General features: G+C 49.3%; 1 protein-coding gene across 1 annotated transcript; it reads left to right on the top strand.

The window, feature by feature from the left end:
• Window positions 1–3,016: 3,016 nt before the first annotated feature.
• On the top strand, window positions 3,017–13,090 carry LOC123931133 (zinc finger protein 773-like). The gene is made up of 5 exons (XM_045987939.1): window positions 3,017–3,133; window positions 4,033–4,071; window positions 5,962–6,088; window positions 6,591–6,689; window positions 11,862–13,090. Exons 1-5 carry the CDS (start codon window positions 3,101–3,103, stop codon window positions 12,956–12,958), a joined length of 1,395 nt encoding a protein of 464 aa, XP_045843895.1. The 5' UTR covers window positions 3,017–3,100; the 3' UTR covers window positions 12,959–13,090.
• The last annotated feature ends 3,865 nt before the right edge of the window (window positions 13,091–16,955 follow it).

The raw sequence follows: 16,955 nt of genomic DNA on the forward strand, positions 1-16,955 counted from the left end.
AGATAATATTAAGCTAAGATTGCCTTTTGCCCTCAGCAAAGTATTAACATCAGGCAGTTGGGTTCCAAGAGGAAGGTCACCTGCCTATCTCAAGGACTTGTTAATGGGCTTTAAGTTGTAAGGAAATTTATTTTTTTTTCTTTTACCTTTGTTCTCAGCATCAGAATTCCCAAGCATTCCTTCAGACAACATTCACTGAGAGAAGGCTAGTTGCTTAATGTTCTAAATCCCTTATATTTCTGGGGCACCTGGGTGGCTCAGTGGGTTAAGCCGCTGCCTTCAGCTCAGGTCATGATCTCGGGGTCCTGGGATCGAGTCCCGCATCGGGCTCTCTGCTCAGCGGAGAGCCTGCTTCCCTTCCTCTCTCTCTGCCTGCCTCTCTTGTGATTTCTCTCTGTCAAATAAATAAATCTTTTAAAAAAAAATAAATAAATCCCTTATATTTCTAAATGGGAAGTAAATGTATTTGTAACTCTGTTTACAGAGTTATAGAGGCTGCCAGTTATTTTACAAGCAAAACATGGGTTTATTTGGGAAAAGATAATTGCAATCCAGGACAAACAGGCTGCAGCAAAACCATAGGCAAGTCTGGGGAACAAAGGACAGACAGAATTTTTTTTAAAGATTTTATTTATTTATTTGACAGAGAGAGAGAGATCACAAATAGGCAGAGAGACAGGCGGGGCGGGGAGGGGGGGAGCCAACTCCCTGCTGAGCAGAGAGCCTGATGTGGGGCTCAGTCCCAGGACCTTGAGATCATGACCTGAGCCAAAGGCAGAGGCTTAACCTACTGAGCCACTCAGGCGTCCATGGACAGAATTTTTCAAGGAGAAGCAAGGGAACTTGGGAAGGCTGTTATGAACTACACATCCATTGAAGTAAAGACGTAGTTCAAAGGGTGGTGGTTTTGCATGGGCTGAGCTATTGTCTGGGGTGGGGGGGTGAGGAAAACATTTCTTCCTATGGCTGGAGTGTTAGGGTCCGTGATCAAAGGAGCGAGACTGATACAAAGCGAAGGTCAAGCAAAGCTTTATTTTGCGCCAAGCATCAAGAATCAAACCGACCGTAAACCGACCATTTGGGGCTGCCTCTTACAGAGAGAGCAAGGGACTCCCAGCCTCACAGACTAACTTTTATAGAGCAAAGGCCATGTGGTTGAGCCTGGCCACACACAGGTGTGTGTGTATTGGGGCTCTGTTATCAGGGACTGGTCGACCACATTTTACTGGTTTCTGGGACTTGCTTCTAAGTAAGTTCCTCTGGGGCTGGGGGCAGGGTCAGTTTAAGTTTTACTGCATAAACAACAAAATGGCTGTTCAACCGAGATGGACCCGGTCTGGCTAAGTAGGCCCTTACAGGAGTAGTAGAGTAGTATCAATAGGCAAGGTCCTGCTCAGGTAAGATCAAGTCCATCTCTTCCTGTTGAGTCTGCAACTAACTACAAGTGGAGGGAGTCAGAACTTCCCCTGCAGAAACCTCCTGACTCCATTTTAGTGAAGTTTCCCATTACTAATTTTCACAGCTCAAATGTATCACATACATATTTGTGATTTTTAGCTTAACTATAATAAATAGAATAAGAATGTATACTTTTCAGACTAGAAGAGGAAAAATTTGGAGTATATATTGTTGACCAAGAAAGAATTCACTGCCAAGTAAAGCGAATGGACTCTTGCTTGGGCAATTAGAATTGCAATTTGGGAGACAGAGATTCAGGTAGAAACCTTGATAGTGCTCTGAGGAAGACAAAGAAGGGGGCAGAGTTACAAAGATCAAAGTTTGAGAGTGCGGTTCTCATTTTTCTATGACATACCTGACCTCCGGGATCGGCTTTGCTGTGGGTCAGGTGGACACTTGGGTTAGGTTTCACCCTAACCCATGCTACATCGAGGCCTAAACTAAATAACTAAATAACTAACGTCACTTGGGTCTCTGTCATGTCATGTTCTCAACTCCAATGCTGACTCCTCACCTCCTTTCCAGAGTACTTTCCCTAGTACTTAACACCTACTTCCAGGGAATTTCAGGAAGGAGTTAATGCTACATCATCATTTGTACTCATGAGTCATTCCAAGGCAGTGATGAATTTGGTCACTGCTCAGCCCACAGATAAAAGGGACAGAAGATTTGGGGAAATGAAGACGGACAGGAGAGAAATGGAGCCAGGGGCAAGGGAGGTGCTAGGAGAGCACATGCTAAAGTGGTGGCGTTTCTTTTACCAACGCTTCCCGGAGTCAGTAATAGTCCAGCTATAGTCCGCTCCGCCTGCAGGGGTTTGCTTTGTACGTGGAGACGAAAGGGCAGTGGGAATACGGAAGAGAAAGGGATGAAGGAGGAAAACCTGGGACTGAAAGCGTGTTGGCTTAAGGTTTTGAGGCCCATTGTCCTACTTGAACACCCACGTTGGGCCCTTAAAAAGGGGAAGGGCACAGATGTGCGGGGTGGGGCAAGAAGGCGAACGCTTGCGATGAACAACTGTCCCCCGGCCTACGTTCAGAACTGCGTTGCTTTTCTCGTCCATCAGACATTGCTTCACCGCGGCTGTCTCTGACACTGGGCATCGCCTTGCAAGGGAAATTTGGTAACGTACAACTGGTTCAGTACAAGGAACCCCTTTCCCTTTGTTGTGGTTCTCAATACCCTCTTAAAGTTCTTCAGAAGGAGAGACGGTAGGAGCACTAGCTTTGCAGGGGAACCGGAATCCAGGGACATCTACATGTAGGACAGTCTCTGGAGGAGAATCTGGGACAGCTCTTGATCCAGGTTTCTCCCGCCAGGTGTCTCTGCCAGTTCTTCCCCTTCCATTACGTTGGGCTCCGTGGAAACTACATTACCCGAAAGTCGCTGCGCCCCGCGCCGCCCAAGCTCAGCCAATGAAAGCGGTCGTTCGCTCGCGGCGGAACGCGCTGGGCGGGACTTCTGGCGCGGCCTCAGGGGCGGGCGTTTTGGGGTTCCTGGGGGCCGTTCCCTCTGATCAGAGGTTTGGGGAGGCTGCCTGGGGTGGGGTGGCGGGAGGGGAGGCGGGTCTGAGGTACGGCAGCGGTGAGGGATCGGGGTCGCGCGGGCTGGTCCTCCTCCCGGTGTCCGCCCACAGAGTCCGATGGCAGCGGCCGCGCGGAGGGACCTGGCTCAGGTAGGCGCTGATACCGGGCTCGCCCCGCGCAAGCTGAGCCCGGAGGGAGCGGCCCCCTGGGTCCGGGACGGTGAGGCGCTCGTGTCCGCGGCCACATTTCTGTCGGCCAGTGTGATGGGGCGTGGGGAGGTTACAGGCACAGGTACGGGGCCCGGGCTAGAGTCTTAAAGCTGGGGACTCCCTCGTGTCCTCGGAACAACCTGAGAGGGGGCGGTCACATTGGAAAGGCAGCCCGAGCGGCCGGGCCTTCGTTCCGAGGGCGCTGATGGCCACGGAGGGTTATGAACAGAGGAATGACTCCCATCTGTTGCTCAGTTTTCAGAGACTTTTGGGGGAACACAGGGATGGGGTAAGGAGGGTGGAGGAAGCTCATACAACGGACTGCTGGAGAGCTGTGACCCGAACTGGACCGTCCCGACGGCAGTGGAGGGGCGGACTTATCTATCAGAGCAGGGAGCCCGATGTGGGGCTCAGGATCATGACCTGAGCCAAAGGCTGACTGAGCCACCCAGGTGCCCCTATCAGTTAATGTTTAAATAAACACTTTCTTCATATAAATATCACATTCTTTTAGTTAAAAGGCATGTGCAAAACACATTGTCAATACCTATCCGTTTATTTGCCCTGAGAATATTGACAAAGGTGTTATTATGAGGACAGTAAGAGTCACTACTTAGGAAAGAATTCAGTTCCAGTAATGGCCCCACAGGGTGGGCACCACGATTATCCCCATTTTACAGATGACAACATTGAGGCACACGGGGGTTGAATGTTTATCCTAAGTTACACAGCTGGTCATGGGCATCTCTGAGGATGAGGCCCAGATGATGTGACGGGCTTGGGTGGGCGTTTGGGGCCCAACACTGTTGCCTGCTTCTCATGGCTTTGCTTTTCGGTAGGTTCCTGTTGCTGGAGATTTGCTTCCAGACCATGCAGAGGTAAGTAGGGGGTATCCCAAATCCTCATCCTATTCAGTTCCCACCTGCGTGGGCTGCAGGATTCTATGACTCTTTGCCTGCCCTTGTCCCTACTCTTCCATCCCAGATCCCTGGAAGATGATCACCTAAGGTCAGGGGCCTGAGTCCAGACCAGAAATTACAGGGATTGGTTCCCACTTCTGGCAACCAGTGGCATGACATTTGTAAGACCTTAACATTTACACTGATAAACGTTAGAAGATGCTGGAGGCGAGGCTGGGCCGGGAATGCTCACACAAACTTAGGTCCATCATGTCTGGTGGAAACAGCAGGAGACAGAAATAAGACCTGATGGAAGCCAGGAGCTAGGACTCTGTTCTGGAGCGGTAGGAGCCAGGGAAGGTTTGGAGCAGAAGAGGGAAGTGACAGGTCCAGACTTAATGAGCTGCTCCCACTGCAGAGCAGAGAGCAAACTGGGGCGGAGGCAGCTGCGGTTGTCCGAGTGAGTGTTAGTGGTGGCTGTGGAGGAGGTGGGATGTGGGGGAATCTGGATCTGTTTTTTCAGTAGGTGCAAGCAGACTCTTTGATGTGGAGGGTGGGAGAGAGAAGTGGAAGGAGCAGTGACTCGGCGATGTTTGGCCGTAGTAGCTAGAAGCAGGCAAGTACCACCATGTCAGAGTTGGTGCAAAGAGTCATTTTCCATGGGAATACTAGGAGTCAGGTTGGGGCTGTGTTGAACTGATGCTTCAGAGACCCACAGTGCATGTGTCGGGTGGGCATCTGGACACATGAGTCTGAAGTTGAGGTGAAGAGGTCAGGTTGGAGACACCCAGACTACGGATAGTGTGTGGACCGGGACGGAGCCGGGGGTCAGATTTGGTGGGGCATCTTCAGGTGACAAGGAGGAGAGTGTGGGGCTGAGGACTGAGTCTCTTGCTGGACACCTGGATCGGGGTAGTGGGCTTCACAAAGACCCAGGAGGGAGAATAGTGTCCCTATGGTCAGGGTGTAGGCATGAAGAGGGTCTGGCAGGGCCAACAGACATGAGATGATACAGAGACAAAGCAGCGAGATGACAGCGAGGCTGGTGCCACTGCTTATTCATTCAGCTCTGCGATCCCCAGGCTCTTGTTCTGACCCTTGTTGAGACCAGGGGATTAGCTCAAGAGAAAATGGGATCCTCTGGGACAATTATAGGCCTCCCTGGAGAGACGAGTGGGCTTGGGCTTCGAATAAGCATCAGTGGAAACTGACAGGTGAGGGGACACCTTTGCAACACCGAAGTGGAAGAGGACCAAGGGTGTCTGAGATCTCTGTGTAGTTCCTGTTGGCTGAGGATGAAGCAAGGATATGGGCCAGGCAAGAAGGCCTTGAAAGCAGGCTGAGGGGTTGCCTCTGGCAGTCGGGGTCATTGGAATTCTGGGACAGAATGGAATTCTGATTACATTTTCCAAGCACCCTCTGGATGGCATGTGCCACACTAGCACGTGGTGAGGCGAGGGAGATGCAGGATGTCGGGTAGGGGGTGCTGGTGGCAGTGAAGGGAGGTGTGGTACAGCAATATGTATGTTGGGTGGGAGTGTAAACTGATGGCTCCAGGCTCTTGTACTGGGAGCTGAAGGGAGAACAGTGGCCCAAAGTTAGTTGTGTTTGGACCGCACAGTCTAGGAGACCCCAGGTCAATTGTCTGGCAGGCCCAGAGCTCAGATGGCATTTACCTGCGCACCTGTTACTGCTGAGGGCTGAACACAGGGCCTCTTGGGATGGTGAGGAGCAAGCAGCCATCAGTTGCCCCAGGGCTTGGTATCTCCTCTAAGGTGGGGACCTCTGGAGGAGGGTGGACGCTTGTGAGGGTGCCTAGAGTCCCGGGAAAGGAAGCCACACATCAGCTCAACCTTCCTGTCTTGACAGGACCGCGTGACCTTTGAGGATGTGGCTGTCCACTTCTCTTGGGAAGAGTGGGGGCTCCTTGATGAAGCCCAGAGACTCCTGTACCGTGATGTGATGCTGGAGAACTTTGCACTGATGGCCTCTCTGGGTAAGGTCCTCACAACCCACTGCAGCGTCCTGGGCTGGGCTCTGCTCTTCCCCTTTCCCTCAGGGGCAGGTCTTGCCTTCCCAGGGCCACACCATGGGTGTTTCTTCCTGCCCTGTGCGTGGGAGTAGGTGCCGCGATAGCCTGGGCTGCGTTCACCACCCCTTCTCTCCTTGAGCGGCCTAGTACTTGCTGCCCCAAAGCCGCATTTGGATTTGGGGATTAAGAGTCTTCATCAGCCTAACGGATCACAGCCTGTTGGCCTCCCTGTGGCCTGGGGATGCCGTAAAGATCCCCAGCAGCTCCATGCCCTAGGCTCTGCTTTCTTCCTCTGGCTGACCTACAGGATGTGCCTGTCCCAGCAGTTGAGGCGCCAACATGGCAACTGCCTCCCCGGGTTGTTCTCGCAAGAGTCTCCTCCACTTTCTCCGGTAATACTTAGTTTTCTTTCCTGCGGGCTGCCGTGGGGTAGTCACTTTGACCCGCCTGTGTTCTCTCCCCTCAGGACTTGCATCTTCCAGCGCTCATGCAGTCACCCAGTTGGAGTGGTGGAGAGAACCTTTTGTGCCTCCCTGTGCAGTCCTAACTGCAGCCGCGCTGAGAGGTACTTGGAGGGCGGAGCTGGGCAGGTGTGAACTTGGGGATGGGCTCAGGACACACCAGGAACCCTTCTGCCTGGCCCTGATGATTTGGTGCCAAGGCACAGTCCATGGCTAATTTCCATCTTTTCTCAGTTGCACATTTACTATGTCTACTGATTTCTGACCCAGGGCTGTCCCCCACCTCTCTTTCCTGCTGCTCCCTCTGCAGTGCTCCCCAACAGTGGCCTTCCTTTGTATTCTTCGTGAGATGGGCAGTCAGGCACGGCCACAAGAGGAGACACAGGAGCAGCTCAGGAGAAACAAAGCTTATTCTGCTCAGCAGGTCTAGAGAGACAGTCATGACATGCTGGGGGTGCGCGTGGGGAGTGGTTCCCAGGGGAGGGAGCAGGCAGGGAGTGGGCTCAGGCAGGCAGTGGGGAGCAGAGAGTGAGTGAGGGCCTATGAGCATGTGCCTTTCCTGGGGGTCTGGGGTGGGGGGTTACACAAGATTTGGTGTGAGTGGATTTCATTTGGAACATTTGAGTGTCACTAGGTCACAGGAGGGGGCAAGAAGGGGGACTTGTGACAGGAATCAGCCTTATCACTTGGTTAAGCTGGTCACCTGGGCGGGGTACTCACAGCCTATTTGTGGGGATGTTGAGGCAACAGGAAAATAGGAAATTTAAAAGGTTACAATACAGCGAACGCTGTGATGTCTCAACAATACTAACTGATGGCTACTGTTTGCCACCTGGGTTGTAGGGACGTAAAAGGTGACTGCAATAGCTAGGTCTACCCATCAAAGGCAAACTTTGACATAGGTGACAACTGAGAGGAGTCCTAGCAGGCCTTTGATGAGGGTTTGAAACCCCGGCCACAGGCAGGCCTGCGCTTAGTGGGGAGAAAGCCAAGGAAACAGATCATGTACCTCTTGGTGTGAGGTTATGAAAGATTTTTACTTCTTGGCCTAATCTTCATAGCTTTGCTTCTAGCTGTCTGGAACTACTGACTCACATACAGCAGGAGGTTCCCCGAATAGCTCCAACACTCCTTTCCTGGCTAGTAAACAGTTAAGCTGGTCTGTTACCCATGACCATCTGGGCTTAGAGATTTGCGTGCTTGTTGCATAAGGGACAATATTTAGCAGCCTTTGTCCATGGTCTTGAGCGGGCTGCCAAGAGGTGCTGGTTGGCAGTCATGACGTGATGTCGTCGGACAAAGCCTGCTCTCCTGGGGCCAGCTCTGGTGTCTCCTGTGGTATGGTGGGTCCTGATGAGATGGGAATGAAAAATTGCCTGTTTTTCCTGGTGTGATAGCCAAGGGGAAGAATTCGGCGGATAAAGAACCGTGGGGCCCCTCAGGGTATCTGCTGCTGGTGCATGCGCTCACTGGGCGTCAGCAGGGGAGAGTATATAAAGCGCTATACCCATGAGTTTGGGCTGCAGTAGAACCCAGAGGTGCTGTTACTGATTTACTGAATTGTTGGAAAGAGTGCGCGAGTGGCGGAAAGGAAGACAATCTTAGGCAGACCCTGCATTGAGCGTGGAGCCAGACACCAGGCTCGATTCCATGACTCTGAGATCATGACCTGAGCTGAAACCAGAAGTCGGATGCTTAACGGGCTGAACCACCCAGGTGCCCCTGAGGTGCTGTTATTTACAGCATAATGTGCCCATGAGGTAGTTAGCATGAGGAGGGTAAGAGACCTAACATGGGGAACTGTCAAGTGCAGCTGGCTCGGGGGCACAAGCAAGAAGCCCGTGGGGGTGACTTGATTATAATTTGGAGCCATCCTGCGTGAGTACATTGGGAACAAAGGCAGGTGGTGTAAGCAGACAAGGTGCTTTGGGGGGACCCTGTCTGGGTCCTGATAGTACTGACTGTGGGCAGTAACTGGGCTGTTTAAATTACTTATGGACAGGGGCACCTGGGTGTCTCAGTGGGTTAAGTCTCTGCCTTCGGCTCAGGTCATGATCTCAGGGTCCTGGGATACTGTGGTGTGTTTCCTACCTTCAGCAGCAGGGGCAGCCCCAGAGGTTTCCATTTGGTGATTCTGACTGGTAACACCAGGGACCTTGGCTCATTCCAGCTTTGTCTGTGACATCAGTGGCACCTCTCTATAACAGGAAAACGCAAAGCGTTAGGGGTTCCGGTGACAGGCAGCCAATTAAGAAGAACCGTTGCAATGTTGACGTTGAGTGCAGTTTCTTTGGCACGAGTGGTTTTATTGGCATTACCCAGTAGTTGAGAGGGGTACCTCCTTTAAGTCTGAATGGATTGCTTGGAATGTTGGTGACTTGGGCTCTTGTAGCCCATAAAGTTAGGAGATGTCTAAGAGTTCCAGGAAATTAGTTGAGTTGTATGTGGGTGATTGCCCTTGGGTGGTATGATGGGGCCTGAGGACTAGTTGAACCCTCACCGGCTTGGCCTTGGCGGTTGCCGATTTTGGAGCTGGAAGCATCCTTGGGTGGTTCCAGTGGAGTGGCTCCTTGAGCCACCAGACCTGTGGGTAATAGAAGGGTGAGGCTCTTCTAATAGTTCCTATAGCTGTTGTAATTTGGGGGTGGCTTGCCTAGTAGTTAGTTCGTGAGGTCTCTCAGTTGTCCATGAGTCCCCCAGAGGCAGTAGGGGTGTCAGCAAGTTGGGAAAGAAGGAGCAGACTAAGTAGCATAAGTGGGGATGGGGTACCTGCACACGGGGAGGACCATGTGGTGGGCCAGACTGTGTCAGTCAGGGGGAGCCCTCGCGGCCTGTCGGGAAACCAGTTCCATCCTGTGTGGTGTGAGCCTGTCAGTGAGATTAAGCAGCGCCGCCCTCTGTTGGGAAGGGCACCTGCAAGAACAGCTCCTAGACTCCGACAAATGGGCCTCCCCTGGATTGAAAACACACTCGGGACAGACCCACCGAACTGTCCTCGTTTCTGTGGAGGAGCGTGAGCGCTTCCTTGTGGTTCTGTTGCCTGTCTCCAGGCCGTGAAAATCCCAGTCGGTAAAGGCAGGGCTTCTGAATCCTGAGGTCTGGTAGAACTTTCAGATTCCTCACCTGAAGCTTTTCTAATCGCATCAAAAGTTGTGGCCTCTGTCACCCCTGCCCTGGCATTTGGGATGTCCTCTATCCTCCTTGGGTGACTTCAGCCAAAATGCCAGGTGAGATTCAAACTTGTCAGGCCAGAAGATCTTTAAGTAAAGTATGTATCTCAGGCCTCTTCAGTAACGCTGGCAGCTGCCTCGCCTCTGCGGCCGCCTGTGAGCAGGAGCTGCAGGGCCGTACTGAGCACTCCTGGTAACCAGGGAGCGCCTTTCCCCCATCTCTTTGTGTGAAATCTTTCAGAGTAGTTTGGATTTCCAGTCTTCTGACGTCACTTGTTTCAGTTTCTAATTCCTTGTGATTTGTGTTCTTGACCTGCTGGGTCTGGAAAGACATGGGGTGCATCCTTCCTGTGGCCCATCTCTTAGGGTGACCTCAGCTGGGATGGACTGTTGAGAAGAGCTGTGGTGGCCGAATGTCCTTTTGGGATCCGTCTCGGACCTTGGGAGCAGAGTTGGCGAGTTGATAGGCAGTGGAATGAAGCAGAACCCAGAAGGGTTTCGAAGGTGTTTACCTTTCTTGAATTATTGGCTAACTTCCTCTAGTTATTGAGAGGTGCTAGAATGAAATGCTGGGATCCTGGGCCATAAGAACTTGAGCCATTTATCTCCAGGGATGGGACCTGTTGATGCCCATGGGCTTGGGAGGTCCAGCAGTGACACACACAGTACAGGGGTCACCAGCAGCACCGACCCTCTCAGGATGCCATGGCAGACTTCCTGAGATGCCACATCCCCGCTTAGGATCGAGCGGCAACATGGACTAGAATGGGAACACGAGAAACCTCCCAGTCCTGGTGCCACGAGTCCACAGGAGTTCTCTCTCCTGAGGGCTACCCAGCCCTCCTCTGCTGACAGATCAGCTAATAGCCAACAACTGATATGCTGTGTTTCTTTGGTGGCTGCAAGGAGGTTACCCTTCCACGCTCACGCTCAATTCCAGTGGAGCCTTCATACTGTTTTTACCCAATGCTACCAGTCTGTCTCTTACAGGAGCACTAGGAGAACACTTCCTCTCCTCACCAGCACCCTGTTGAGTCAGGGCTGGCCAGAAGTGAAGTCTCAGGGTATTTTAGGGGAATGAGCGCCACAGTTTAGGGTGGAAAGCTTTGGCGGTGCCTGAGAGAGGCTGCACAGAGCAGCCGAGAGCAGCACACAGGAAGGCCAGCACGACACCCAGCCTTTCCAGGTAGACAGCCGGTTTGTAAGCCAAGCAGTTAAGGGGCATTTACTAACTCTGCCCTCACTTGTGACTGGCATCATAGGCCATCCTGTTTGCTGTGTAAATCATTTTGTATTCTCTCATGAAGATAGGAGCAGCCACGACAGGAGAGGTACAGGAATAACAGAATTTATGGTACTCAAAGGTCTTGGAGAGACCGTCCCTGCATACTGAGAAGGGGGGGGGGTCACCTGGGAGGCAGTCCCAAGGGAACGGGCCCAGCCAGGCCGGGGGGAAGTAGAGGGGACCTGTGGCGATCCCCCTCTTGAGGAGTCAGGGTGGGCTGCACAAGAAAGGAGTGAGGGGATTTCGCTGGTGCGTGTGAATGGGGCTAGGTCGCACTCAAGGGGGAGGGTAGGAAGGAGGACTTGTGACGGGCCCACATCACACTAGTATATGTGGTCGCAGAGTTCATGGCCTGTCTGTGAGGAGGTTTAGGCAGCAGAATATGAGGTTTTCACGGTCGTAATACAGCTTTCAGAGAATGTGTCATGAGGCACGTGCACGTATTCTTAATAGTCCCTGAAGACCAGCTATTTGGTTGCATTTGATTGTCTTCTGGGCCTGCCCACACCCTCCTGCACTGTGCTCCCAGGTCGTCAGCGGCCTTGTGGAAGGCCGTCTGCAGAGGAGTGTGTCAGAGCCCCGGCCTCTCCTCCCTGAGCCGCACTCTGTTCTAGTGTCCTCGCTGCTCCTGAGGCCTCCCACCAACCCATGAGCTTGCCAGGTCCGGCGCAGCACAGTGGGCCCTTCCTCACTCTGAACCTCGGGCCTGATTCTGCCAGCACCACGATGGACTGTTCACTGGGTGTGTGAGACATCTGTAAGCAAGCTGCGCCCTCCCACTCACGTCTGCAGACACTTCATCAGCATCTCTTTGCTTTCAGGTTGGCAGCGTAGAGCGGAGGCCAAGGAAGCCCCTCGTGTGCGGAGTGTTTATATAGAAGGGGTGCTCAGAGCAAAACTTCAACACCAGAGGCGGCACTGTGGAGAGAAACCTCTGAGAACAGAAGATCGTGTGGAGGGCGGAACGGACTTCCCAGTTAGTTCTGGTCTTCTCAACCATCAGGTGACCTGTGGCGGAGGAGAGCCACAAGGGAGCACCAAAAGTGGGGAGGCCTTTCACTCTGGGAAAAGGCATTACAAATGCAGCGAATGTGGGAAAGCCTTTGGTCAGAAATACTTACTTGTTCAGCACCAGAGACTACACACTGGAGAAAAGCCTTTTGAATGCAGCGAATGTGGGAAATTATTTAGCCATAAATCAAACCTTTTTATACATCAAATAGTTCACACTGGAGAAAGGCCTTATGGGTGTAGTGAATGTGGGAAATCGTTTAGCCGCAATGCTGACCTCATTCAACACCAGAGAGTTCACACTGGAGAAAAACCTTTTACGTGCAGTGAATGTGGGAAAGCCTTCAGGCATAATTCCACACTCGTTCAGCATCATAGGATTCACACTGGAGTGAGGCCTTACGAGTGCAGTGAATGTGGGAAATTTTTTAGCTTTAACTCAAGCCTCATGAAACATCAGAGAGTTCACACTGGAGAAAGACCTTATAAGTGCAGTGAATGTGGGAAATTCTATAGCCACAAGTCAAGCCTTATTAATCACTGGAGGGTTCACACTGGAGAAAGGCCTTATGAGTGCAGCGAATGTGGGAAGTTTTTTAGCCAAAGCTCTAGCCTCATGCAACATCGGAAAGTTCACACTGGAGAAAAGCCTTTTAAGTGCAACGAATGTGGAAGATTCTTTAGCGAGAATTCCAGCCTTGTTAAACATCAGAGGGTTCACACTGGAGCAAGACCTTATGAGTGCAGGGAATGTGGGAAATTTTTTCGCCACAGCTCCAGTCTCGTTAAACACCGGAGGATTCACACTGGAGAAATGCCTTATGAGTGCAGCAATTGTGGGAAATCATTTAGCCAGCGTTTCAACCTCCTCCAACATCAGAAAGTTCACAGTGGAGAAAAGTCTTGAATACAGCTCATGTGGACAAGCCTTTAACCAGAGGTTGGCTCTGATTCAGCAACAGAAACTTCACAGTCCAGATAAGCCTAATGTATACAGTAAATGGGAAGAAAGGCTTCAGCCAAAGGCTTAACCTTGTTGAGCACCAGAATGTTCAGACTGGAGAGAGACCTTAGGAGTGCAGTACACATACAGTCTCCTTGTCAACCTAACAAAACAGAGAGCAGCTCTGGAAGTAGCCCTTACGAGGGAGCCAGCAGCTGAACACTGTTCATCCAAATATCCTAACATACTGCCTCCTGAGAAGAGAATTCTCTGCCTGGAAGCTCCAGGGAGAGGGAGCCCTGTGTTCTTGGCTGTACTAGTCTGGATGGAGTGGCCACCTTTATCATTGCAGTGGGGAGAGAGGGAATGGTCTTAGTTCAATGTGACTGGCTCTTGCTGTTCTCACTGAATATTAGATGTCCTTGAGGAAGTGCTTCCTCGTTCGCTATATGCCCTAGGACCATTTCCAGACACTTTTAAGTTGTGTTTTTATCATTTCCCCAGTTTTGATGGGAAGCAGGCCTGCAAAGCTCCTCACACACTGTCATGCAGGAAGCTGATCTAAATATTAACTTTATGAGAACTTGCCAGCTTGTGTTCTAGATGGTTATGCCATTTCATATTTCCTTCCAGAGTGTTAGATTTCCAGTTTCTTCACATCGTTGCTGATCCTTGTATGTAAGACATGGGCCGTTCACTCCAGCCATTCTAGTAAGTTTGTGGCTGTGACCTGTCTCTCTAATGACTCAGTGTTGAGCATCTATCTCTGCTTAACCTGCCACCTATACATCTGTAGTGAATTATCTTGTCATGTTTTTTGCTTCCTTTTAGAAAAATTGGTCAGTTTCTTATGGTTTTGTGATTTGATATAATCTACATAGAGGTTCCTTATTTGGTATATGCTTTACCAGTGTTTTCTCACAGTCTATGCCTTTGAGTTTCTTTCCCTTTTTTTTCCCCCTTTTTAACAAATTTTCAGTTCTTGGGCGCCTGGGTGGCTCAGTGGGTTAAGCCTCTGCCTTCGGCTCAGGTCATGATCTCAGGGTTCTGGGATCGAGTCCCGCATCCAGCTCTTTGCTCGGCAGAGAGCCTGCTTTCTCCTCTCTCTCTCTGTCTCTGCCTACTTGTGATCTCTCTCTGTCAAATGAATAAATAAAATCTTTAAAAAAAAATTTCAGTTCTTAACAGTCTCTTTCCTAGGGCAGAATTTATTAATTTTCATAAATTTCAATTTCTTTATTTGTTAGCAACTGCACATTTGGTATTACATTCTTTTTCTGTTATGGTACTATATCTTTGCTTGTAAATTAAAGCCTAATCTGAGTATGCTAGCGTCTTATGAGTCCTTATCCAAGCTTGTGAAATCTTTTTTTTTTTTTAAAGATTTTATTTATTTATTTGACAGAGAGAGAGATCACAAGTAGGCAGAGAGGCAGGCAGAGAGAGAGGAGGAAGCAGGCTCCCTGCAGAGCAGAGAGCCCGATGTGGGGCTCGATCCCAGGACCCTGAGATCATGACCTGAGCCGAAGGCAGCGGCTTAATCCACTGAGCCACCCAGGCGCCCCCAAGCTTGTGAAATCTTTGTAAATTTAAATGTACTTAAAGATTTTCAGTGTATGTATAAATACTTATGTGTGTACATATCTCCTAACTCTTCTGAAAGAGCCTAGAAAGCAGTGACATTCCAGTAGATGTGAGCATACCCAGTTACTGGTACAGGTTTTCAGTAAAAAGAACCAGAACTCCTTAGAGGCTGTTTCCATGTTTGTGCAGGAAAGTACACGAGCCTAGGAAATAGTCTTGGATTAGTCAATAAATGCTCACAGAATAATGCTGATGTATTAGCTTTCTACTGCTATCCTAACAAATTACCACAAACCTGTGGCTTAAACACTTTCTGTTATAGTACTGTAGGTCAGAAGTCCTACACAGGACAGGTCTCAATAAATTAAAATCAGGGTGTTCACAGGGATGTGTTCTTTTCTGGAGTCTCTAAGACAGATTCTATTTTCTGCTCATTTAAGTTGTTGGACAGTTTCAGTTCCTTGTGGTTGCAGGGCTTATCTTCCTGTTTTCTCTGTGACTCTCAGCTTGGGCTTGTCCCTGAAACATGTAGGAACTTTCCCTACAATATTTAAAGCTAAAACAGTACCAACTGCATACAAAGTCTTACAAAACAAAGTTCAAACACTTTCCAGCTAATTAAGTGAACACAAAACTACATGACACTAAATATGGATGATAGTGAAACAAATGACAGAGCAATGTCCACATGAACATAGATACAGCAAAACCATGACAAAAAGTTTTTGGAGGTGGAGTGATGGTGGCAGAGTAGGGAGACTGTAAGATTGCCTCATCCCACAAATACAACTAAATATGATCATCCTAAATACCCCAGAAATCAACCTGAAGACTGGCAGAACAAACTCCACAACAAAAGAGAAGAGGCCACATCAAAGAAGCTTTGAAGTGTGGCGACATGGTTTGGGAGAGAAGTGGATCATGGCTGATGTGGTGGAGAATCATGCTGATGGAGATGATCAAGACACACTTTCACAGAGGGAATGCACAGGAAAACAAATACCTGTAGCAATTAGCTCGGAAGGCATGAGGGGCCAAAAAGAGAGGAAGATAATCACTGAGACCCTTAGCATGGTGATAAAAAACCAATCAGATGAAGAGTGCAATAAATGCAATTAGAAACACACCTGATGCAATGAACAGCAGGCTAGAAAAAGCAGAACAAATGAATGACCTAGAAGAGTAACGGAAACTAATAAAAATGGACAAAAGAAAAAATTATGCAAAACAAGAACAGACTCAGTAACTCCATCAAATGTACTAACATTCTCATTATAGGAGAGGAAAGAAGAGGAGAAGAGAGAAAACTTATTGGAAGAGATAATAGCTGGAAATTCCCTAATCTGGGATGCCTGGGTGGCTCAGTCGGTTAAGTGTTTGCCTTTGGCTCAGGTCATGATCCCAGGGGCTTGGGACCAACACATGTATCAGGCTCCCTGGTCAGTGGGGAGCCTGCTTCTCCCTCTCCTCCCATTTGTCATCTCTCAAATCTTTTAAACAAAGAAAATTCCCTAATCTGAGGAAAGAAACATATCCACATCCAGAGGCACAAAGAACCCCTAACAAAATCGGCAAAAGCAGATCCATACCAAGGCATATTGTAATTAAAAAGGCAAAATATAGTGGTTAAAAAAAAAACCCAAAAACCAAAAACCCGAAAAAACAACAACAAAAAACTTTAAAAGTGGCAAGACAAAAGAAGACAGTTAATGCAACCCCATAAGTCTGTTGGGATTTTTCAGCAGTATCTTTCCAAGTCAGAAAGGAGTGTGTAGGATATATTCAAAGTGCTGAATGGGAAAAATCTACAGCCAAGAATACTCTATCCAGCAGGACTATCATTCAGAATAGGAGAGAGAAAGAGTTTCCCAGACAAAAACTAAAGAAGTTCATGACCACTAAACCAGTTACGCAAGAAATATTAAAGGGGACTCTTTGGAAAGGGAAGATCAAAAGTGACAGTATGAGGGTAGGAAACACAAAACTAGTAAATATGACAACATACACCTGAAATGTGTATGTGGAGGGGGGAGGAGTAAAGAATGGCTTCAAACGTAAATGACCCTCTGTCTGTCAAATAAATAAATAAAATCTTAAAAAAAAAAACCTGCTAATAAAGAATAAAGAGAACACAACTTTTTTTGTATGTAGGTCCCCTGAGACAAGGAAAACAAAAGCAAAAATAAACAACTGGAACTACATAAAAGGCTTCTGCAGAGCAAAAGAAACAATCAACAAAACTAAAAGGCTACTGACAGAATGGGAGAAGATATCTGCATATGACATCCGATAAAGGGTTAGTATCCAATATTATAAAACAAACTTACCAAATCCAACACCCAGAAAACAATCCAATTAAAAGATGGGCAGAAGACAT

This window comes from Meles meles, chromosome 19, assembly GCF_922984935.1.
Source record: "Meles meles chromosome 19, mMelMel3.1 paternal haplotype, whole genome shotgun sequence".
NCBI lineage: Eukaryota > Metazoa > Chordata > Mammalia > Carnivora > Mustelidae > Meles > Meles meles.